Source organism: Marmota monax, unplaced genomic scaffold (genome assembly GCF_021218885.2).
Source record: "Marmota monax isolate L192 unplaced genomic scaffold, Marmota_monax_Labrador192_F-V1.1 WCK01_AAM20220418_F8-fsc00220, whole genome shotgun sequence".
NCBI classification, from domain to species: Eukaryota; Metazoa; Chordata; class Mammalia; order Rodentia; family Sciuridae; genus Marmota; species Marmota monax.
In genome coordinates this window covers 1,845,230-1,868,616 of record NW_026693909.1, presented here as the reverse complement: position 1 = coordinate 1,868,616, position 23,387 = coordinate 1,845,230, and the positions used below count along the sequence as shown (strand labels likewise).

Below are 23,387 nucleotides of genomic sequence, written 5' to 3'. Positions count from 1 at the left end.
CTTGAGGTTATTTGTTCGTTTCTCCAGGACTCTCCCCAGCTCACTTTCTTAAGGGAAAAAACGGAAGTCCAGTCGAATCCTGCCGTATTTAGTTCCTGCTGCATCTCAGAGCTCCTCTCCAGGGACAGGCTTCATGGACTGCAGACAGTGCCTTCCTGCTGACAGCGCACCGCTTCGGCAGTGAGGCTTTCTTCTGTCTAAAAGCCCGGAAGCCTTGGGAAGGAAGGAAGCTGGACTGGCTTGTTTACCATGGCCGTGCCCACCCGCCTTCAACCCCCTGCTGCTGAAGGCCATGGTGCACCTGAGATTTTCCATTCATGCCTCTCACACTCTTTCCTTTTTCTACAGGTTTTGCATGCAGAAATGTGTCAGCCTGGTGCCTGGAGTCACACTGGACTTGATAGAAAAGTGAGTAGATTGTGAAGCCCTTGTGGTTGGGTCGCTGCCTTTCTCGACTCTTGGTTCCTGGAGCGCTTTCTACCCTGTGGGTGTTACCATCTAGGAGTGCTGGGTTCATTGTCTCTACTCAGCAAAGAGTTGAAGAACAGGACACAAAGATAGCAAGCAACAGGTTTATTGTAAAAGCCACAGTAACAGACTTCTCTGAAGAGAAGGGCCCCAGAGCTGAGATTCCAGTGGGGGATGTTTTGGCCTGTTCTTTTTATGGTCCCTGGAATTTCCTCCTTTCCTATCTCCTCCTGTCCACGCTCTCCTCACTATTATTCATTGGTGTCCTCTCTGCATCTTTTCTAATTTTTCTATTGGATCCCACACTTAGGAGTACAAGTACAGAAGTGTCTGTCTGATTGGGTCCCTGCTTGTGTCCAACTTTTGTCAATCGGGAAGTTAACCTCATTGGAAGACCCTCTCCATGTTCCTCTGTTCTAGCCCGGCCTGACCTCCTTACTCGCCATCTTGCCCTTTCGTGTGGGAACATCCATTTGTTCTCTGAGATTGTGTGGGTTATGCTCAGTGTAGGAGGTTGCTACACATGAGGCCATATTAGAAGAAAATAATAAAAAGCCGAATTCTTTTGAACTTTAAAAAGAACCTCCAAACTCTAAGCCAACGCAGAAGACAGGTCACCTCCGCTTTCCCAGAGCAGCCGGCTCAGAGCTCCGCTTTGACCTATTTCCTCAAACTTAAACTTGCCCTTTGATGTTCTGTAACTTTCCCACCCCCTGCCCGTTTTACTGTTTGGAACAGACTGATTTCAGAAGGTTCCAGAAGCTGGCCAGGGTGTCCCACACGAAGCACCATGTTGTGCACATGCCCACAGGCTTCCCAGGTTCCTCGAGCAGTGCATCCATCTCCTGTTTGACCTCTTAGGATCTGAAATAGTACATCCGATGCTAAACTTGACCTGCATTTATTTGCTTTTAACTCCTGGACAGTGTGGAAAAAATGGGGAGTTGAGTGAACCCTTGTGCTCTGGAGTTGATCTGCCAGAGGGCTGTTTCCAGGGCCCCAGTCATGGAATTGTATGTGGCAGTGGCTGAGGCCTGAGCTTACCACATTAGGTCAGAAAAGCAAGCGTTGGCTGAAGTTCTCCCTGGAATAGCGCTGGCCTTGTGTGTGGAAAACAATTCACACAGGAGGCCCTCAGTCACACTGCCTTCCCACAGTGGCATGCTCGCAGCTCCGGTGGCAGGAATGCAGGAACTGCACTTGTGCTCACACAGGCAGTCTCTTATGCCCTTAAGCAAAAAAAATAACCTGGTAGGATGCATTTTCCAAATGACACAAACTGCGTGCAAATATGCATGTTACAAAAGGCACAACTAGGTCCACGCGGGGGCTGGTATTTGGTCAGTGTCAGAGTGGATATTTGATGTGCGAGGCCCTGGGCTCAATCCCCAGCACCATAAAATCAAAACAGAAAAAAAAAAAAAAACACATGTAGTTTACTCTGGGCAGCAAAATGGAACTTGGAAAAAGGAGAGGGAGGAGCGAGGAGCAGCATTGAAGGACTCTAAATAATTTTTGTTCTGACTTAGTGTTTTTAGAAAAACATAGTATGCAAAATAATCTACAGTTGTGATGTCACCTCACATTTCTGAAGTCCTTCAGATTTCAGAGGCCAAAGGAGAAACATGTTCCTCATACATCTGCTCATTCTCCTCCAGCTGAATGTTCCCATTGGGACTTTGGAAAAGTGGGTATCGAAGTGCACTTGTGAAATTGAAAAACAGTTCTGGGTTCAGAGAGGTTTGCTGTTTTAAAAGCTTGTTGAGACACTTAGAACCCCAGTCTTCACTGTGAGTCACTTCTGAAGCCAGGTTGCTGGGAGCAGGCCTGCACTCTGCTCTCCTGATACCGTTCAGCAGGCGTGTTCGCCATTGAATTGAGTCAGACGAAATGGACACAAGTCAGCATCTGTAGCTGGAAATCCCATGTTGCTGCTCTCCCTTGTGGCTCGGCAGAGGTTAAATTGTGAGTGGTTGAATTATGTTTATATTTTTATGCCATGACTGATTCCGTACTTGGGAATTATTCTGCACCAGGAGAAATCCAGATGTATTAGCTCCAGAAGCTGCCCAGCCACAACTGCTAGATCAGTTTCTGAGCGGATGCACAAGTCATTTGCAAGATGTCTCCATGTAAAATAAAATGCTATCATTTTATAAACTTTTAGATTTTTTTCCACTTATGTTATGGTCTCGTAAGAAGGAAGGTTTTCAGTTATTAGATGTGATTTTGAATCAGAAAGCCTAGCAGCCCGCACAGCCCACTGCTGTTGGACGTCCCCTTCTCTTGCTGCTGGGAGTTTCCTGTTCAGAGAACATTTCCTAGAATAAGTGTCACATTATTTTCACCTGCATTATTATTATTTTCTGGAGATGTCGTCTCAGAATATGTTCATCTTGGTTCTGGTGAACTCCACAGCTTGCCACCTGCTAGGCCTGCCTTGATGCCATCTCCTCTTTGCTCCGCACCACCAGAGCACACAGACTGATGACGTTGACCTACATGTCAGGTCAGGCGGAGCCACTTGGAAAGCCATTGCACAATCAGTTAGGAATCCCAACACTTTTTCCACAACCTGTAGCTGCAAGTCTGATTCATGGTTCACTGCCTCAGGGACTCAAGACCAGGTCCGTCTACCTCTTGGTGCAGTGCAGCTCCCACAGCAACCAGCATTCTACAAACCCCATGGGGCCTCTTGCCATCTGGGTCTCCCTCCTCCCCACAGGTGTGGTCCTTGTTCCTGGTCCAAGTCCTCCAGCAGGGCCTGGCTGCGTACTTTGATCTCAGCAGTGCTTTGTGCACATGAGCGATGCTCCTACAGCGTGGAGCTGGCCTCGGCTGTGGGCTGCGTGGCCTCCCTACCGTGTGTGGCAGGCACAGCTGAGCTGCCCATGGCCTGTGGCTGCACACAGCAGAGACCAGGTCAGACTCGGGCTTTCATGTTGTGATCTTGTGTTTTAATTCACATAGAGGTTTGAATCCTGTGGTGGCCCCTTTTCTGTTCCACAGACTGGGCAAGTTACAGAAACGAGTCTTACATTGACTCACCACTCTGGAGGTGCGAGATTAAGGGGCCACATCTGGTGATGACCTTGCTGGCAGACTCCCAAGGCAGAAAGGGTCTTGTGTGTGTGTATCTGTCTGACTTCTTACACAGCCACCAGGGTTCAATCACAGCAGCTTGTTTCAGTCAGCTTTTGCATTGCAGTGACGAAAATAGTTGAAAAGAACTATTTGGAGGAAGGAAGGTTTATCTGGGGCCCGGCCTCAGTCCATGGCCGGCCACTCCACTGCTCCGGGCCTGAGGCGAGGGGAGGGGCAGAGGAAAGCTGCTCACTCATGGCAGAGTCAGGAAGCAGAGAGAGGGGAAGGGCCCAGGGCAGATGCTCCCTTGCAGGTGACCCACCTCCCCCAGCCACATCCCAGCTGCCCAGTTACCACCAGCCAGTCCATTCAAACTAGGGTGGACCGACTAGGCTGCAGCTCTCATAGTCCATTCACTTCCCCTCTGAAGACTCATGTGGGGACAGGAGCTTTGGGGGACACTTTACAACCAAACTTTATCAGGGCTCCACCCTTATGACCCTATCAAATTCTAATCACTTCCCAAAGGTCTCAACTTTAAATGCCTTTAAGTTTCCTCCCTCTTAATTAATACCTCACAATGGAGATCAGATTTTTTACACAGGAAGGTTTGGGGGACACACTTAACCCACGTCCAAGCTGTAGCAAATGCTGCTGTCAGATGTTAGAGGGTAGGGGAAGTGGAGCTCAGATAGAAAGGGTGGGCACAGGGGACTCACAGACGTGGTGCCAGGCAGGCTGCTCTCCAGCTGTGCCCTTCAAGGAGGTCCTCTGGACAGCCAGCTGGGCTCCTGCTCGCATGTCTACCCCACCAGTGGTCCAGGCAGCAGGTCCCACTAGGCAGAGTGCTGGGCCATTGTGCTCAGGACGGGTCTCCTGGCACGTGACAGAATGTACTTGTCACCAACGTGCCACTGGGTGACAGGCCCTGGCACAATGCCCCAGATCCTTCCCTGAAAGTGGCACCCAGAACACAGGCTCCTCCCAGAGCTGGGAGCATGAGGGTGCTCCGCTGGGCTGCAGCTCTCTAGCAGCCCTGGGCCCAGCCCCCTGGTGTCACAGTGTGATGTCCGCTGGCCCAGCCAGCTCCCAGGGCCTCATCTGACAAGTAGAAGGTGTTTTGGGGGGAAAAATGCTTTCGTCTTTTAAGAAAATTTCCTAAAATGAATTAGTCAGAAAATGGATGCTGGCTTCTCCTCAAGTGGACTGTTACTACAGCTGGTTCAGAGTAGGTCCTCCCAGACTCAGGGTTCACACTGGGAGCATCCAAGACTGTCCCCACTCAGAGCCAGCAGGAGGCCGGCCTTCTCTGGAGTCATCTCCCATCCAGTGACAGTCGGGGTGGAAGTGACAGGGTAGTCCTCCCCACAGTGAGTCCGGAGACTCATAGTCACCCCAGTTACCTTCCTCACTGCCAGACGGAACCAAGTGGGAACAGAGGCGCGTGAGTGTTTGTTTGTTTTTTTTAATTTATATGTAGTTAATGTTTCAAGAACCATATTATATTTCAAAACATATAAATTTTTGAATAGTTGAGATTTGAATAAAAACATTTGCGTGATGTTGGTGAAGCTGTCCAGGAGGTTTGCTGGGAAAGGTTTGTGTAATTGGTTGGGTGATGTTGCTGTGTCTCCGCTTCCTGGCCTACTTTCCAAGAGAGGAGCTTCCGGCTGTGTGCGTCGCATCTGCCTTGGAACAGAGAAGGCATCCACCCATCAGCTTGACTCCTAGGGTGGTGGCATGGTGCCATTCTCTCTGTCCGGCCTGGTGTGGTTTTCATGTGCAGAGCATGGAAGCCTATATGGGCGTGGGTTAACTGGTAGCCGAGATACTTTCAGTTGCAGGTACAGGAACAAACAGAAATTGGCTCTTCTGCTCACTTCCTTGGTCTCATTCCTTATTCTTTAGCTGTTCGTTATTCTGAACAAAATCCCAAGCTCTACCCATGTGGGAGGATCCCCCCAAAACAGCACAGCATCCGAAGAGCCCCAGGGACCCTAGTGTGGTGTCCATGTGGGCTGAGGTGTGGTGCAGAGGCGTGGGGTACGTGCTTGTTGGGACGCTGTGTGTTGTGCAGAGCGTGAGTGAGGTGCTAGCTGGGCTCCACTTGCATTCCTGATTTCTGCCAACTTTTTAAGGACTCTGAATGCTTAGTTTTGCATATGGTTTTATTCCTTCATTCAGCTCCCTGTGTGGAGCGCTGTAAGAACAGCTTCATCACACCAGTGCAGGGCACCCAGCCATGATCTTGGCCACTTGGCCTCCTCTCGTCTTCACAGCACGCAGGTGTCCAGCTGCAGGCACACTGTAACCTTCTCCTTTGGTCACTGGAGAAGAGGAAGAGCTCCCTGCTTCAGACTCCTGCTGGTGGCCAAGGCCAAGACCTTGGCTGGGTGACCTGCACTGGTGCAAGGCCCTGGGTTGGTTCAGTGCCAAGGGACAGCGCCAAGGCTTCCCAGGAAGGCCCCTTGCCATGTGGTCATCTGCTGCACGCCCTGAAGGGCAGCAAAACGCCAACACATGGCCAAGGCTCCAATTCCAAAATGCTCTGGCCTCAAATCCTGGGCACACTATGGGTGGACAGTGAGAAGGATGTCTTTGGGAGCACAGGACAAGGTCATGTGGATAAAGGACATGTGCCTGTGGCCCTGGGCCACGTGAGGAAACTGCCGAGGCACTTGCAGCTTGGCTTTGGCACATCCATGTCAGACTTGGGCCCAGGACTCTCCTGCACCCCGACTCAGAAGAGCCCCCTGCTTCAGACCCTGCAGGTGGCTCTGCAGTAGCTGTGGTCTGTTCCAATGGCTGCTTCCCTAAAGCTGTTCCAGGTGAAGGTTCCCCAGGATCCCAGATGCAAGCCCTTCCTAGCCTTTGTCACTGCTCTCAGACATGCACGGTGTTTTGTTAAGAGCCAAGATGTGACAGGTGTGTGTGTGTCTGTGTGTCTGTGTGATTGTCTGGCAGTCTTTGAAGCTGGGAAGCGTCTGTCTCTGGTGGAAATGAATCAGGGCCAGCCTTCCTTGAGCCGCCCCCCTTTTCTCATTATCTGTGCTCACCTAGCTGCCTGATGAATAAGCCTGTTCTGCTACACTGCTTATTTATATTCCGTGTCCTTTGAGAGAGTGGCAGTGAGATCCATGCTTAGAAATTAGGGAACATTCTTCAGCCCTCAGATGGCAATGAAGGGCTTACACAGTGCTGGAAACATGGGGTCCTGGAAATCTCTGGGGACCGAGGGTGCTGAGCCCATTCCATAAAGCCCTTAGTTAGTATTCTGATCACTGAAGCCTCGAAGCATACAAAAATCATTCACGATCAGCATCGATTGTATAAACACGCATTATCAGGGGCCGACAGTCCAGCATCTAGAGTAGAACAGCTGCTGCTCATAGGCCACAGGGCTGCTGGGCTCCAAGCCTCTGCCCAGGTGGGGCTCTATTCTGGCTTTGAAACCATAAGCGGATTTGTACCTTGGTAGGAGCACCTTCTGTGCCAGGCTTTAGCTGTGTCCCCTCTTCTCATCCTCACAAGGCCCTTCAAGGGTGCTGCTCTTATCATCTGCCTCTTAAAACTGGGGAGATTGAGGTGTACAGCAGGTGTTTGGCCTGAGCAGTCACAGTGAGGACCACCTACAGGTGGGTGGCGGAGCCACACCGTTCCCTGCTTGGAGTATACACCGTGGACAGGCGTGTGGGCTCTGTGGCCAGGTGGGGGCCTGTATGCAGAGACACGGGCCCACTGCACAGGCTGGGGCCGAGGTGAGAATTTACTCTGCATTCAAGTCAGACTTGTAGTATGGATTCAGTTTGAAAGGAAAACTATCCAAAGATATAGCCTTGACTCAAAATGTACCATTCATTGCAACATGAATATATTATATTGGCCGCTTGAAGGTGAAAAATCAGTAACTCGTTAGCGTTTGCCAGTCACTGACCAGTTGAATAATGAGGCACTGGAGGCTAATTGACAGGTGAAGTGGGGAAACAGAAGCCCAAGAGACAGCAGAGCAGAGACCAAGCCAGCCACTGGCCCAAGCCTGGAAGCACAGAGCTGAGCAGAGCAAAGGGTCTCCCCGGGCCCCATGAACTGTGCCCACCATCACCTGTGGCATCACCCTGGAGGTGAGTGGTGCTAGTATCAATGCTTCTTCCCTGGCATGCCTCTAAGGTCTAGGTGCACCAGGATCCCTCTGAGCTCAACACATGCCCAGCAAGGCACTCAGGGTTTGTCCCAATTGGTGAGTGTGGAGGAGGCTCGGTGCCGGCTTGGAACTGCGGATGGGTCTCCAAGAGAGAGCAGGAAGTACAGCGGCTGCACACGTGCCTGCACACAGCACAGAGAGCTGCCATTTCCCTCACAGTGCTACCCAAATCCTGGCCCTCGTCATCAAAAGGGATCTGCGCAGCACAGCATAGTGCGTTCCAACATACGTGCTACTTTTGTCTCCTTCAGCTCGGAGGATCCCAGCACAGGACTGAGTGACTCCATCCCATCTCAGCCCTGGGTGAAGGGTGGATGTAGCACCTCCTAACCAGGGGTCTGTGGTAGGGCTTGGGATGTTCACAGGGAGAAAGGTTACATTGGGCTCGGGACACATCAGGAAGGTTCTCACAAGGGAAGGCATGACTAGTCTCAAGGGGCAGATTCCATGTGGATGTGGTAAAAGAGAGGCCGTCTGGGTGTGGGCAGAATACCTGGCATGAGGAGGGGAGCCTCCCTTCTGTTGGATGCATGGCCACCAGGAGAACCCAGAGGACCTGACTCTGGGAGGTGGAGAACCAGAATTGGGCAGTGGCCTGCTTGCGCATGGAGTCTGGTGTCTCTGCTATCTGACCATATCCCCTGGGAAAGCCAGGCTTGTCAAGGCTGAGGGGTGACACAGGTGCAACAGAGTCTCTCTGGGTCCTAGGAAGGGAAGTTGGAGACCCACAGCCCTTTAAGAATACAGAACCTCTCCTGGCCCACAGCCCTTATGGAGCACATGATGCTGGCTGGGTTTGGCCTCGAGAGCCCTCTGGGTCTGTGTTGAATTAGCATCTGGCAACATCCACGCAGCACAAGGACTTTGAGCCCCAGTTCCATTTACCCGACTCCTGACTTCTGTGCAATTCTTCTCATCTTATGTCCTGTATACTTTTGTGCCCATGAATGTTATTTCTACTCCCCAGAGTTAATGTTGGGTTACCTCCCACATTCTCATCTGTTGTTCATTCCTTCCTGTAACTCAACTTCCATCCGAGGGTACTGGTTTGTTTGTTTGTTTTTAACCCATACTGCAGGTCTGCTGGTGAAACACTGTTTTTATTTGTTTCAAAATGCCACAGTTTCCCCTTCAGTTGTTTTTATGTTTTTAAATCAACATTAAAGGACATTTGATAAAATAACCCCTTTACGTATGGCTTGATATGGTGTGGCAGATTATGTACCATGGAACCTCTGCTGCTGTCACAATAGGTCCCTTGTGTCTCTGGGCCACACCCCACAATCCCTCTCCTGATCCCATGCCCAGGCCTTTCTCTAGTATGTTAGGGTTAGCTCTTCGAGCCCTGCACAAATAGAAAGCTGTAGGCCGCTCTTTGTGCTGCCTCTGCCCTGGGGAGCCCTTGCAGCGCCCCATGGTGGTGTGGCTCTTCATCTTCCTCACAAGTCGAGCTGCAGCCCCTGCGGTTCACTGTGGCTGGACGTTTTGGTTGTTTGGGTTTTACCAACAGCTGCTACAAATATGACACACTGCGGCCTCGTGTATCCACTTCCTCTGGGTTAGCACCTTAGTGTGCAACCCTGGGTCATGGAGCAAGATTGGTTTCATGATTAGAGATCCCACACTTTTCCCAGAGTGTGGTACCATCCTCCCAGGTGCACATGCCCCTGGGCTGCATGCGTGTGAACTCCTGGCCTGCTGACTCTGAGGTGAGTCGCAGCTGCAGGCATCCTGTGATTTGCATTTGGTAAGCAGGCTTTCCCTTGCTACTGGCCATTAGTTTATATTCTTTATAAAATGCATGCTCGAACCTCCACGCTCAGACGTTCCATGGTTCTGTCTCTTGCTTCCAACAGTGTTTGGACAGAACACACCTGGGGACTCCCTTTTCTTCCAGTTTCCAACTTACTTCCAGTCTGATCTCCATTTGCAATCGCCAGGACCATCTTCTCACCCATCTCCTGCTTCCAGGACCAGCCAACTCCGATTTTTGTGGTTAGCTCCTAACTGACAACCAACCATGACCTCCCAGCTTCGTCAGAATCATTCCACTGAGGTGGAGGCTGCCATCACCTGCCTGGTCAGTCTGCATCTGCCTGCCTCCTACACCTGCCTCTCCCTGGGCTATTTCAACCATGACCATGTGGCTCTGGAGGACCTGAGACACTTCTTCCACGAGTTGGCCAAGGAAAAGCATGAAGCCTCTGAGCGTCTCCTGAAGATGCAAAACTAGTGCAATGGCTGCGCCCTGTTCCAGAGCATGCTGAAACCTTCTCAGATGAGGGGCGCAACACCCCGCACACCATGGAAGCTGCCTTGGCCCTGGAGAAGAACCTGACTGAACCAAGCCATTTAGGGTCTTCATGCCTTGGGTTTTACTAGCACAGACCCACATTTCTGTGACTTTCTGGAGAACCACTTCCTTGATGAGGAGGTGAAGCTTATCAAGAAGATGGGAGACCACTTGACTAACCTCCACTGTCTGGCAAGCCCCCAGGCTGGCCTGGGCGAGTATCTCTTTGAAAGACTCACCCTGAAGCACAACTAGAGGCCCTGGAATGCAGTGGCCTTTTCTGGGCCTTCTTTGCATCTCCTGGCATCAGGGCTGTGGCCTGAGCCTTTCCCTCCAACCCTTAGGCAGCTTTTTAACCACCGTGAGCCCCACCCAAGCCTGGACCCAATGAAAATAAAGCTTTTTCTAGGGGGGAAAATGTATGCTCAAGTCTCTTGCCAGTTTTAAAGTTGTACTGTCTTCGAGTGTCCTTGTGTTTTGGACATGATCTTATATCTGGGGATTGTTGAGCATTTTTGCCCAGCCTATGCCTTGTGCTTCCCCAAAGCAGTCATTTGAAGAATGGGAGCTTTTCATTTTGATGAAGTCTGACTTAGCAGTTTTTTTCTTTTCCAATTTGTACTTTCTGTGTCCCACCTAAGAAATCTTTGCCTGCTCCACCCAGAGCCGTAGAGACTTCTCCTGTATGTTTGTGTAACTTTTAGAGTTTATTTTACGTTGAAGTTTGTGATCATCCAAGTTATTCTGTGTGCAGTATGCAGTAAGTCAGAGGCCATCTTTTTCCATGTGGGTATTGAACTGTCCCAGCGCCACGTGTGGAAGAGACAGCTGGGTACCACAGGTGGAGGCCGTTTGATGCTGTAGCTCCCTGCACCCATTCTCTGCTGATTGGTTGTGTGTCCTCAGGCAGTGCCGCCCTCTCTTGGTCTCAGTAGCTGTGCTGTAGACTGTCCCCTGTGAAGTGGCTTTGACTCTCCTAGCCTCTCACATTTCCCGTCAGCTTATTGATCGTACGTAAACCTCTTGCTGAGGTTCTGACTGGGGTCCTGCAGAATCTGTGGATCAACTTGGGGCAAGTATTGTCTCAAGGGTACTCACCTTGTTTTCCATGAACATAATACAGATATTTAAAGATTTTAAATCTGTCTCAGCAGTGTTCTCTAATCTTGTTGTTGTCTTCTTTTTCTTTCTTCCTTCCTCTCTTCTTTTGTTTGTCCTTCCTTTCTTTTTTTCTTTTTGTCGTCGTGTCAACTCAGCCAATGCTGTGGGGCATCTCCTGCTGTGGTAATTGTGAAGTGGGGTGTTCATTTGGGTGGAGGGGTTGTTCAAGTGGGTTCTGAGGCACTGCCTGCCACAGCCATGCCATCACTCTCCCAAGGCTGCTTTGCTGATTCTGACTGGGGTGTGGTCAGCAGGGGGGAACAGGGAGCCCAGGCGAGTGACTTACCACGGAAGTCACCCATGTCACATGTTCCTTCTGGGATAGGCCTTCCTCTTGCCATGTTGTCTGTTGCATTTGGGGCTTGGAGTTTGAGGTGCTGCAGGCACCTGTGGAACCTGGAGGCATGGCACGTGTGCACCCTGTTGATCCCCTTGCTCTGTCTGCACATGCCCTTTCCCCGGCCCTTCTTTGGGTTAGTACTAAGTGCTGTGGTTGATCTTGCTAGCCACTGTGCTTCACACACCCATCCCACTTACCTAATCCAGTAAAGTGTCCTTGCTGACATTTCACAGATGAAGGAACCATGCTTGAAAAACGTGGAGTTGTGTGAATACCGGGTGCAAGTCCCAGAATCAAACCCAGGGCTCCAGTCCAGCCTTCATTTCAGCCTTGGTGTGTTCCGTCCTGCCCTGCCTGATTCCAGAGTCCCCAGTCTAACTGACATTATCCACTGTGCTTCCATAAGGAGCAAGTGTGATCGTCTTCCCTGATCACCACATGCTGATTTAGGTGTCCTGGTGCTTTGTGGTTACAACTGTACACATCTTGCAATCTTAAAATCTTAACTTAATTTTCAGGTTTTGTTTCTGTTTAAGAACAGTATATAGAAATGTGATTGATTTTTGCATACTGATTTCATTTCCTCTAAACTTGCTGAACTCACATATTGGTTCTGATAGCTGTTTTGTAGGTTCCTTGAGATCGTGTATGGGTATAATTATGTCATCTGCAAATACACAGTTTTCCTTCTTTCCTTCCAACTTTTATGTCTTTAATTTCTTTTTCTTTATTTGTGGTGCCACCAGATGCCTCTGGTGCCTTGTTAAATAAAAGCAATAAAACTGGTGCTAAGCTCTGATCTCAAGGATCACTTGAGGGGAATGTGTTGTGCTGTGTCCTTAAGTGGAACATGGGCTGAGGTTTTTTTTTTTTTTCCCACGGGTGTCAGATTGAGGACGCTCCCACCTGCTGGCTTTGCAGGAGTGTTCATCCTGAGCCGATGTGGAGAAGTTAGTGCTTCCCTGCAGCTGAGACAATGGTGTGCTATTCTCCTTCCTTCTCTTGATGTGCCACATTATGTCTTTGATATTGAAATGTTATATCCCTATGGCTCACCCCACGGGGTCCTGATGTGTTACTCTTTGATACATTGCTGAGTTCCACTTACTGATGGCCTTCTCTGCCGCTGGGGACAGCCACGCCTCTCCAAGCTCTGACCTCAGCTGGGCCGGGCCTGTACTAGTGCATCTCTTCCCTATGAATCATCCCCCTAGAGGGAGTGTGCTCCCTACTACTGATGCCATGCCTGTCATCCCCCTTAGTAGATCTCCCTTGTCAACTTAAAGTGTTTTATATTAAATTTTTCCAAGTTAATTTACTGGTGTGCATTTGGTCTCGTGACCAGATCTACACTAGTGCATGTTCCTTTGAAAATTACTTGTACTTCTTTCTTTCACTGTTTTGAGGTTTTGTCTTTCTTTGGGTTTTTGGCACTGCTGTCTGGCTGGGCCTACACGGGCATCCTTTGCAGTCGCCCTGCTGTGTGTCTGTGGCACCCTGTGTGTTGCAGACTGGATTATGTGCCTGGGCTTCGTATGCTGAAGCCCTGATGCCCTGCATGCTGGGCTTCAGAGGTGGGCCCTTTGGAGATGGCTCAGTGAGGTCTTAAGAGTGGGATCTTCATGGTGGGACTAGTGCCCTAGAAGAGGAAGATTCAGGCTGGGGTTGTAGTTCAGTGGTAGAATGCTTGCCTTGCACATGTGAGGAGCTTAGATTTGATCCTCAGCACTACATAAAAAATAAAGATGTTGTGTCCATCTTCAACTAAAAAATATTAAAAGAAGAAGAAGAGGAAGATTGGCCTGAGGGTGTGTGAGATGCTGGACAGAAACCGTTGTTCTCTGTCCTGGGCTGTCTCTCTGTGTGCACAGAGGGGAGGGAGGCCGACTGCACAGCCCTGCAGCACCGGCAGCCTTTCTTGTTGTTCTGCGCGCCGGCAAGAACACGGAGTCACCGGTCCACAGTGGTCAGCTGTCACTGAAACGCAAGGGACCCTGGAACCACACGCCCCAGACCTTGCCTGTTACTCAGGGGCTACACTTGAGTGTCTGTGGGAGCAGCCTGGGAAACCACAGCCGGGCCCCTGTGTGTTGAACAAATATGACTCCACGCCCTCTGGGCCTCTCCCCAGGCCTCCCTTGCCCTGCTCCGCACACTGCTCAGGCACATTCTGCAGCCCAATGGGCCCAGAAACTCCTCTGGCTTTAAAATCACAGAACATTCTGACTGATATCAAGTGTTACAATTCGTAAACATGGGTTTTGTTTACACTTGGATGTGACTGTGACATCTGTGAGTGGCTAGCATATTAGCACTATATGTAAGTTCAGGTGATAGCCAGGGTGGTGGCACTTGCCTATAATCGTAGCAACTCAGGAGGCTGAGGCAGGAAGTTCGCAAGTTCAAGGCCAGCCTCAGCAACTTGGTGAGACCCTGTCTCAAAATTCACATTTTGTTGCTTAGTGGCATAGCACTTGCCTGTCACATACGAGGCCCTGTGTTTGGCCCTAGCACTGGGAATAAAAGGTTCAGGTGACATTAAAGATGGTTGGATTGTATGCCATTTTAAGTAAGGAGATTCTGAAACGAATATCATAGGTGTGTGTCTGCATTTGGCAGAGGAGAATATTAGCTTAAAAAAGATTTTCATACATCTCACAAATTTGTTGTCTGGTGCATTAGTTCCAGCCTTCAAGTTTTCTTTCCCCATGGAGTGGCATTTTTGCGTCAGTTGAGAAAATACATGTGCGTGTTTTGTACATGTGGTTCAAGGCAGCATGCACTGATGGAGAGCCTGTGTACTTGGACCGCTCTGCACACATGCGGTCGCGGGTTCCCACAACAGCTCTGTGAGCCCCTCGTTCCCCTCAGTTCAGTCCCGCAGGCTGAGTCACTGCCTGGGACAGAGAGCTTTTGCCTACTGGAGAGCTGACCATGTGCTGACCTACATTTCTAAGAATTGCTTTTAAAAGACATTGTTGCTAGGCTTACCTCCACATGCTCCTTGTCGGGCAGCATTTCACGGTATAGGGACTCGTGTGAAGGGACTGAACCGCCCGTTGTCCTGCACCGTTGCTTCCTCAAGTCACTTCCATCCAGCAAAGAGAAGGTGCACCCTACTGCAAGTGAACTCGATCCAGGCCACCAATGTGGAAAGCAGCCCCCTTCTGGAATGTCCTTCCTTGCTGAAGTACTTGCTCTAGTCTCCCTCTTATTTAAAAAAAGAAAAAGTTTTATTTTTCTTCATTTTACAAGGGCTGTGTTTTTAGCAGATGCATTATTAGATGTAGACACGAAAAAAGGATTAAAAATCATGAATGATATCTGCTCTGCCAAGGCAATTTTTGTTAATACTCTGTTGCATACCTTTCCAGAGTGTTCTAAGTGTATCCGTAGGTGTTTTTAACAAAAATGCACCACTTCTTTGTAAAGTGAATTATTTCAGTGCATTTCAAGTTATTCAATTTTTACACAGAAATACCTAGAGGGATGATCACCAAGATGCATCTAGTGTCTCTCAGATGATGGAACCTGTGCTGTTTCTCTCATCTTCTTAGTTTCTTTTTATTTCCACTTAGGCATTTTGCTAGCAACCATAGTTTTTCACTGAGCCTTGTGTTGACACCTGGCCTGTGTTCCTTCAGTGGGATTCCAGCACTGGGCCATCAGATGCACATGGGCACCCTCCTGCAGGTACTTCTGTGCTGAGCTGGGGAATGGCATAGCCCTTGCCCTCACAGAGCCCCCAGCCCCTGTGAAGATGTGGCCTGGACAGGTGTCATCAAGACAGAGATGCTACCCCACTCTGGGAACAGCAGAGGAGGGAGAGCAGCCTCATGGGCCTGGGCGGGATAGGAGAAGATACCAGGCGAATCTGTCCTGCTGAGGAGGAAGTCAGCACAGGCACGTTTGGTTGGTGCTAGAAAGTTCTGCACCAGGAGGAAGAGGCGATGGGGAGAGGCAGGAGGTAATATGAGGAGAGTGAATGTGGGGCCTGCTGCTCTTCCATTGTCACCTGTGCTAGCCAGCGCTCCAGGAACTGCTGCTGGACTGTAGGGTGCAGGGTTATCAAGCAGTAAGTAGCACCTGTACACGGCCAGGAGGGATGCTGGCCCCTGCAGACCTGGGGTGGCTGCCCAGAGAAGAGCCCGACCTTGCCACGAGCTGAGAGAGACCCTGAGCCCGCACAACTGGAGGGCCACACTCCACCCTACTTCCCACTAAGGGCCTGGGCGGCATCCTGAGCCTCCACCCTGCCATGGAGTTAGTTGAGATTATCTTTGTGGGGCGATGGAGAGCCGTCGGCATGAGTGGGAGCAGTTGTTTTTTAAGTAGAAGTAACGTGACTCAGATTTGTGGGCTGTTTAGATTATGCAGTGTGCTTTAGCACTCTGCCAAAAACTACAGGGAGATTGATATATATCGAGGAAAGAAAGTCGTTGCCCCTGGGAATGTATTACCGTGTTACACAGAAAGTGGGCCTGTCGGAGCAGTGCTGAGAGAGAAGGGGATGTGAGCAGGGGCTTAGTGGGGGCTTCCTGGCCAGGTCTGCATGTCTCTGAGGCTCCCCAGGGCCTTGGGCTCAGCTCTGCGACTGGAGGCTGCCCCAGCTGACAAGAACAGCACAAGCAAACGCATGGAGCCTCAGAGCAGGGTGTGTGTCCGAGTGAAGGCTGGGGGAGCCCAAGGCGGGCAGCTGGAACACATTTCGCAAGTTCTCACATCCCGCCAGCTGGTTATCGAGAGTTCAGAGGCCACACGGGCAGTTTCTGTTCTCGTCTGTTGGACAGAAGCCTTCACCCATCAGGCCTGACGATGAGGACGCTCAGCCTATACTCCTTCAGCCGGGGAGTTGTGCTCCCTTTTGTCCTGAATGAGTCTTCAAGTAGAGGCAGCAAAAAATAATTGCAAGCCCCTGCAGCCATGGATAGAGGACCCTTCGAGCCATTAACAGAGCTCGAAGGTCCCCAAGGTAGGGAGTTTCTCAGGCTGGCTGACGGGTTCCTGCAGGAAGGCTGAGCTGTTTGGTTGAGGACTGAGAAGACACCACTGAGTGGGTCTCCAACATTCTGAGCCTCTGAGAAGAGACTGTGGAGCAGGGACTTACAGCGACAAGGTGACAGTGCAGGTGCCAGTGTTGAGCTTGGTGTTAATCCTGTCAGATTCGAGCTGTGAAGGAACACGAGCACAGGAACACCTCTCCACATGTCCTGGGAGGGGTCACCTGGCTGCCCAGCAACAGGTCCAAGGTGGGCCCACAGTGCTGGGTGAACAGCATGTCCCAAGTCACAAGGCCATCGGGTGGGAGAGTTCAAAAGGCCGGTAGGGTGGGCATTGGAATCAGGCTGAGGGGCAGCACAGGTGTGAGGACAGCTGCCAGAGCTCAGTGGCGGCCGAGTCCGAGTCAGGAGCAGGGCAGAGAGGAACCACCTAGCCTCGGAGGAGGCGGAGCAGTTGAGAACAAGCTCACAAGGAGCTTCAGGTTCACGAAGGCCAGAGGGCCCTCTGTGCCTGCCCCTGCCGAGCCCCACATCCCACAGTGTGGCCTTCCCCGGTCTGCAGTCATGCTGGGGAGGCTGGCTGTGCTGGGTCGTCCTCCACTTGTGTCTAGTGCTAAGGGCACCCTCGTGGAGCCCATGTGGGCTGAAGGGAAGCTGTGGGATTGAGCAGGTGGGTGGCACCTGGCACACATCAGTCCTGGCAGAGGCAGATGTAACTGCTGATGCCCAGAAGGCCCAGAGCCTCGGGGAGGTCAGACAGCCGACCCAGGGTCCCAGACTCAAGCCCCTGTCTATCGGTGTCAAAGTTGGGTTGGCCCCGGGCTCAGTCTCTGAGTTCAGGTCGGCTTGTGGAGCCCCGTGGAGTCCAGGCCACAGCCCGTATGCATGTGTCCTGCCTGCAGCCGTGGTTCTCCAGGTCCTTGGCACTCCATCGTAACTGAGGGAGGCTGTTGCAGTGGACAGAAAAAGGCTACCAGCATCTAGGGGAAGGAATGACATCACAGGGGGAGAGCTTGAAGCAAGAGGTGGCCATGAGGGGGATGGGAAGGCAGGCGGGGCCTAAAGCAAGACCTGGGAGCCCTGCCGGTGTCTGCATGCATAGGGGTTGCAGGGACAATGTGCAGTGGCCATGAGATGGGCAGGGGTGGTGAAGTCCTGCTTGGGGTGCAGCAGGAGCTGACAGGGCCTGTTGAGAGTCCAGAGGAAAGCTCCACAGTGAGACTAGGAACCCAAGGGGACACGGAGGTGATGAGCAGGAAGCCCAACTGACCAGGAGAAGTCAAAGGGAGATAGAAGCTGGGCAGCCAGGCATTGAACAGATGTCATTCAGTCTCCTAGCCTAATGACGGTGGCTAATGACGGAGCAGGACCCAACTCATGGAGAAGGGACTGCGCAGGGCCAAGAGTGGACAGCAAACTTGTGGCCATCAGGAAGTGTTAGGGAGAAGAAAGGGGCTTAATCGGAAAAATGCCAAGTGGGCATTTCAGAGCTGGCCTCGTGCCCTTGGTCATGCCCATGGGAGTGTGGGCGCTGAAACGTGTCGGTGCGCAGCAGAGCCGGGTGGCAGCGCCAGCCCTGGTGTCGAAGTTGAGGCAGGTGGATCCTGGGCAGAGGCTGGAAGCTGCCCGGGGGAAGGTGAAGACGGGCCCTTGTGCCGCGCGGTGGTGCCGGGGGAGGCTTCCTGGCTGGTGGCTGTGTCTGCCGAGGAAGTGGGACCCATTTTATTTTAGTCCCTGTGTGTCACATAAGGTTAGCCTTCGTGACTCAGCAGAGGCACAGGATGAGAAGTTTCCCAACCACAGCACAGCTGGGACTGGAGTTCAGCTTTTCTCATCTTGTCGTCAAGTGATGTGTCCCTGAGCCACAGCTCCTCCCACTTCCACGTAGAAATCTGTCCTTGAGCACTGTTGGTTAACCTTAGAGTCACTTTGTCATCCATGAGGTTCTCGGGTTAGGGGAGCTTTGGTGCAGTGTGGTCTTTGGGGCTGTGCTTCAGCTGCCTGGCTCTCTCCAGGTCTCGCTCCAGGGGTCTCAGGTACAGAAAGGAAACCCCAGATGGTTTCTGTGGTGAGTCTCAGTGACACAAGAGCAAGGGAAGGGCCCAACCCCTTCCATCGTTCCAGGAAGCACCCATGTGTGTGCGTGCATGCAGAGATGCCACCACCAGCCAGCCATGGCCGGCCTGTACCTCACGGAGAACTGGGGTGAGCCGGGTGGACCTTTCAGGACCTCATGTGAGTGCCTAGCTCTTCATCTCTCCACCAGTGATTGTCACAGGATTAACATTTTTAAAAACACCACTAATTGCACACTGACCCTCAGCCAGCCTCTCTTCTCAATGGCCTAACTGTCCAGTGAGGGTACCGTGGCGGGTGGTCTGTAGGCAGGTCCTCTGCTCAAAATGCAGTCGCTTTCAGCAGAGACAGGCCCCAGAAGTCAGCCAGGTGTGTATCAGTGTTATTTGATTCAAGGACAGGGGCTCCTGTGAGCCGGTGTTTGTCCAGGTTTGGAAATGGACAGTAGTCAGATGGTCTGTCTGATTCTGACAGCCCCTGCACTCCCCCCGACGGTGCTGTCCTGCTTCCCACCGGCTGCTTGCTGCATTGGGCCCCTAAACCTCACAGGGCCAAGGTTGAGCAGGCAGGGGATCAGAGTCTTATTTGTGCCTCTGGTTCACAGGGGGCCAGTCATCGTGGGTAAGTGTAGACACCACACAAATGCAAGGACAGGAAGGGCCTTTCTACCACTGTAGCTGCGGCTCACCCTTCCCGTTGTCTTGCCCCTCCAGGGTGGACTCATCTCTTTGCTTATTGTTGGGATGTGTGCATTTCCTCATGTTGTTCAAATATCCACCAAGGACCTTTTAACAGTTGGTTGCCACTCCCTGGCAGTTGATCCACATCAACTCTGTCCCTTCTTACCACCTGGGCAGAGGCTGGAAGCTGCCCAGGGGAAGGTGAAGACTGGCCCTTGTGCCGTGTGGTGGTGGCATCTCATGTTTGTAGTCAAACTGCGCTGTGGACTGTGGTGCCTCTACCGAGCTCAAAACAGGCTTCTGGGTTGCCACTGCACCCGACCTGCCCCTGTCTGACTTCTGATCTGCGTTCTGTGTGATAAATGGGGACTGTGGTGGAACTGCTCTCACTGTGCCCTGCTGGAGTCTACTGAGCCTGAGCGGGGTCTGGGAACCCAGGACTTGGAGTTGACGCAGCAGCAGGGCAGTCTCAGGAACGCCCAGCAGGCCGAGAGAAGGTACTCGAGATAAGTGATCCTCACTCCTGGCACACTCTGCATTGATGTGATCCCACGTGAGCTCTGGCCTCGCAACCAGACATCTTCACCCATGTCGCTTTGAGGAAGAGGGTGCACCCAGCAGGCCTGAAGCTGAGAAAGGGGCAGTGTTCATCCTGAACATTATGGACAGTCTCGTCTGTTTATTAAGGTTTTTAGCGTATGTTTCTCGCCTGCAGACCCAGGACACAAGTGACTGTCTTAGGTCTCCTCACCCGCCCTGGGGTGTCCCATACCCCTTCCTTTTCATCACCCAGACATGGGCAAGCACTCCAGGTCTGGCTGACCTCTGGAGAAGTGCCCCAGCTGTCTGTGCCTTGAGAAGTGCCTTGTCCTTGTGCAGGGTAGCATGCCCTAGCCTAGCCCATGTGGCAGAGCTGCATCAGCTTCCTTGCTGGAGAGCGGACAAGCTCTTTCATCTGTGGCTCTCAGCCCCACCCTCCCATGTGGAGGGCTGTTGACAGGCAGTCTGCAAGGCCCTGGACTTCCTAGTGAGTGGTGGGTCTCTCCTAACCCTGCCCAGCCAATTGGAATCTTGGCACCATCCAAGCTGCAGCCAGCCTTAGGGCCACTGTCTGAAGCTCCTTGCGGGAGCCTGCATCTGCCTGCGCGTGGGCACTTCCTCTCAAGCTTGAAAGCTGTCCACTTGGGCAGCAGTTCAGCCCTGGAGAATAATACTCGTTTCTTCATCTCACTTTTCTTGCCCTATCACTAAGCCTTCTTGAAGATGCAAAAAGTGAAAAGGCCTTCAGGGGAAGGAGAGGGCACATGTGCTGCAGAATCATGTCATCTGCTTGACCTGCTCCCCATATCTGAGGCTCAACCTCCCTGAGTGTCACTCTAGCAGACAGTGCCACCAAACGGGTGACTGTGATGGGAGCTATTGATCTGTTCAGTCTTATAAGTGGCAGGAATTACACTCGAGTCTCTCAACCAAATTACTGTGAACATTTTCCTTCTGGGAGAAAGAGCTTCCGGTCAGATAAAATTAAAATGCTTCCCACAGGGTAAAATTAAGTTGCTGTGAAGCATCAAGAAACCACTCTGAGTGCCCCACGTTCATGGTCACCTCTGCCAGATGCATTCTTCCTGAGACGTCTCAGGACCACACCATCTCCTAGGAGGCAGGTCTCTTTCCAAGGTCAGCTTTCAGCAGGCCTCCCCGACCTCCCTTAGAACACAGCATCCTCGGGGCCTCCTCTCTCATCTGTGTGGTGTGTCTCTGCTGTGCGCACAGTGTGACCTGTCACAAGCCCATGTTTGCATGCTCATCAGTCCTTCCTGCTGAACTGTAAGCTCCCTGGAAGCAGGTTTTGCTGAGCTCAGGCCCTGTGCTCAGCCCTGTTATGTGGGGGCAGGACTTCCTTCCTCCACACTCTCGGGTTGTCAGAGTTGGAGCCACAGAGAGGAGGCCATGAAGGGGAATTGTGAAACATGATACATACCTCTCTTAGCAAAGTGCCACAGGATCACCCTTGGGAATAGGGACTCAGTGGAACTGGGTGTGGCCAGCTGGGTCTCCATCCAGAGGCACCTGAAGAGGCTCCCTGTGTAGATGTGGAGGGGAAGGAAGAGGAAGGTGGAGGCTGACTTTCTAGGGTGGAACCTCTGGCCCCTGCTGCCTCTGCTCTGAGCCCCTAACCTCCCTCTCCTCCTTTGCACAAACCCTTTTAATTACCTTGACAGCACTAATAAAGTGCACCATCCTTTCTAGGATCCCTGGCCGGCTGAATGACAGGAGGACTCCTCTGGGTGAGCTCAACTGGATCTTCACAGCAATTACAGACACCATCGCGTGGAACGTGCTCCCCCGCGGTGAGGCTGCCTGGCCACTGCCCGGGTGTGGGGAGAGAAGGCTGACAGACAGAGGAGAAGAGCTGGGGAGGGGGCAGGGGCAGTGATGTAGCCAAAGGCCAGAGCCTAAGGAGGTCCCTGTGTGGCTGGAATGAGTGGCCAGGTGTCAGTGCCTACAGTGGTGGCAGGGAGCGAGGCTTTTTGCATGAGCGTTGGCGAAGCCAGAATCCCTCTTGTAGGCCTTGCTTCTATATTTTGCTATTGGTTGCTTTGTATTTTTGGTATTTGTTCACATATATGTCTGCATGTGTATATATGAACATTTATGCTTGTGTGTGTGATTATGTGGATGTGTGTTCATGTGGTTATGTGTATTTTTGTATCTGTGAGCATGTCTATTGTCTATGTGTTTGTGTCTCTGTGTGTGTTCATGTGGATATGTGTGTATATGTGTGTGTCTCCGTCAGTGTGTCTATATGTATGTATCTGTGTGTCCAGTGGGAATTGTGCATGTTCAATTTTTGATGGAAGTAAATATGTGGGTTTGGCTGTAAGTGCTGGGCAGTGGTCCCTGAAGACTTTTTTTATCATTTATCTACTCAGATCTCTTCCAAAAGCTCTTCAGACAGGACCTACTGGTGGCGAGTCTGTTTCGAAACTTTTTACTGGCAGAAAGGATCATGAGGTCATACAACTGCACCCCTGTCAGCAGCCCCCGACTCCCGCCGACTTACATGCATGCGATGTGGTAAGTGTCCCAGGCCAGACAGTGCTGCAGGTGGCTAGCTCTCCTGGTGGCGTGCTCCCACTGCTGCAGCAGTGCCCGTGCAAGGAGCTGTGTGTGCCTGGGAGGCAGGCGTGGCTCCAGACTGAGGCAGAGCTAAAGAGAGCCGCCCTGAGGATCTAGAAGCAGGTAGCCAGCCTCCTGCAGAAATGAGGTTACTGAGACCCTTTTTAGGTGGGCGAGGCCAGTGGCATTAGGCCCCACAATTCCCCACATGGAGAGTGGCACTGCACACAGGGCTCGTATCCTCATTAGAGCTTCAAATTGAGAAAGAAATTGCCTCCTGAACTTGCAGAGTACATCAGAGTGCTCTGAGTGTTAAATCCGTTGGGTTTGTGACAAGTTAATTTATATACTTACGCGTGCACACATGCACAGAGTGTAGAGTGTAATCTTACTCACTGTTGATTATAATTTCTCCAATTGCCCGATTTGCAGCCGGACTGCGGCACTGCTACTTATGCTAGTATCATCCATGATACCACTAGTATCATGTGGCTGCTCAACAGTGTTGCCACAGCTCAGTAGCTTCAAACAACTGCACCACAGAGCTTCTGGGGGGCATGTCCTACATGCAGGGTCCTGCCTGGCTCAAGGCCACTGTAAGCAGCCAGGGACCCCACTGTCCTCCCACATGGCCCATTGTGGCCTTCTGCAACCTAGTCAGCAAGGGAGGTAGAGGTTCTGGCAGATGGGCACACAGCCTGCGTCATGCTACATGTGGTCAGGGACAGCTGTCCACCTTTATTAGATTCTGCTGATCAGAAGTCACAGCCCCACCAACACACCAGGGAGGAGACCTCAGCAGGAGACAGGAGTCATGGGGCTTCCGCTGGAGTGTCTGCACCATAGGGAGGGAGCACCTCGCAAGGGAGAGTCTTTCACCAGCTGCTGAAGGCACTCAGCTGGGGCCCACGGGCAGCTTGGCATGTGGGAGACGAGCAGTGCCGCTGTGGTGATGCTGAGGGGA

The 23,387-nt window shown here is 51.7% G+C and overlaps 1 protein-coding gene and 1 pseudogene across 2 annotated transcripts in view; both read left to right on the top strand.

Moving 5' to 3' along the window:
- The window catches only part of Rptor (regulatory associated protein of MTOR complex 1), a 339,912-nt gene that overhangs the window by 210,497 nt on the left and 106,028 nt on the right, over positions 1-23,387 (top strand). For both annotated transcript variants that reach the window (XM_046463332.2, XM_046463333.2), the window contains 3 exons: positions 349-408; positions 21,554-21,654; positions 22,237-22,381. In XM_046463332.2, coding sequence (XP_046319288.1) covers positions 349-408; positions 21,554-21,654; positions 22,237-22,381 — 306 coding nt within the window. The remainder of the gene's footprint in view (positions 1-348; positions 409-21,553; positions 21,655-22,236; positions 22,382-23,387) is intronic.
- Positions 9,678-14,870, top strand: LOC124105905 (ferritin light chain-like; annotated as a pseudogene).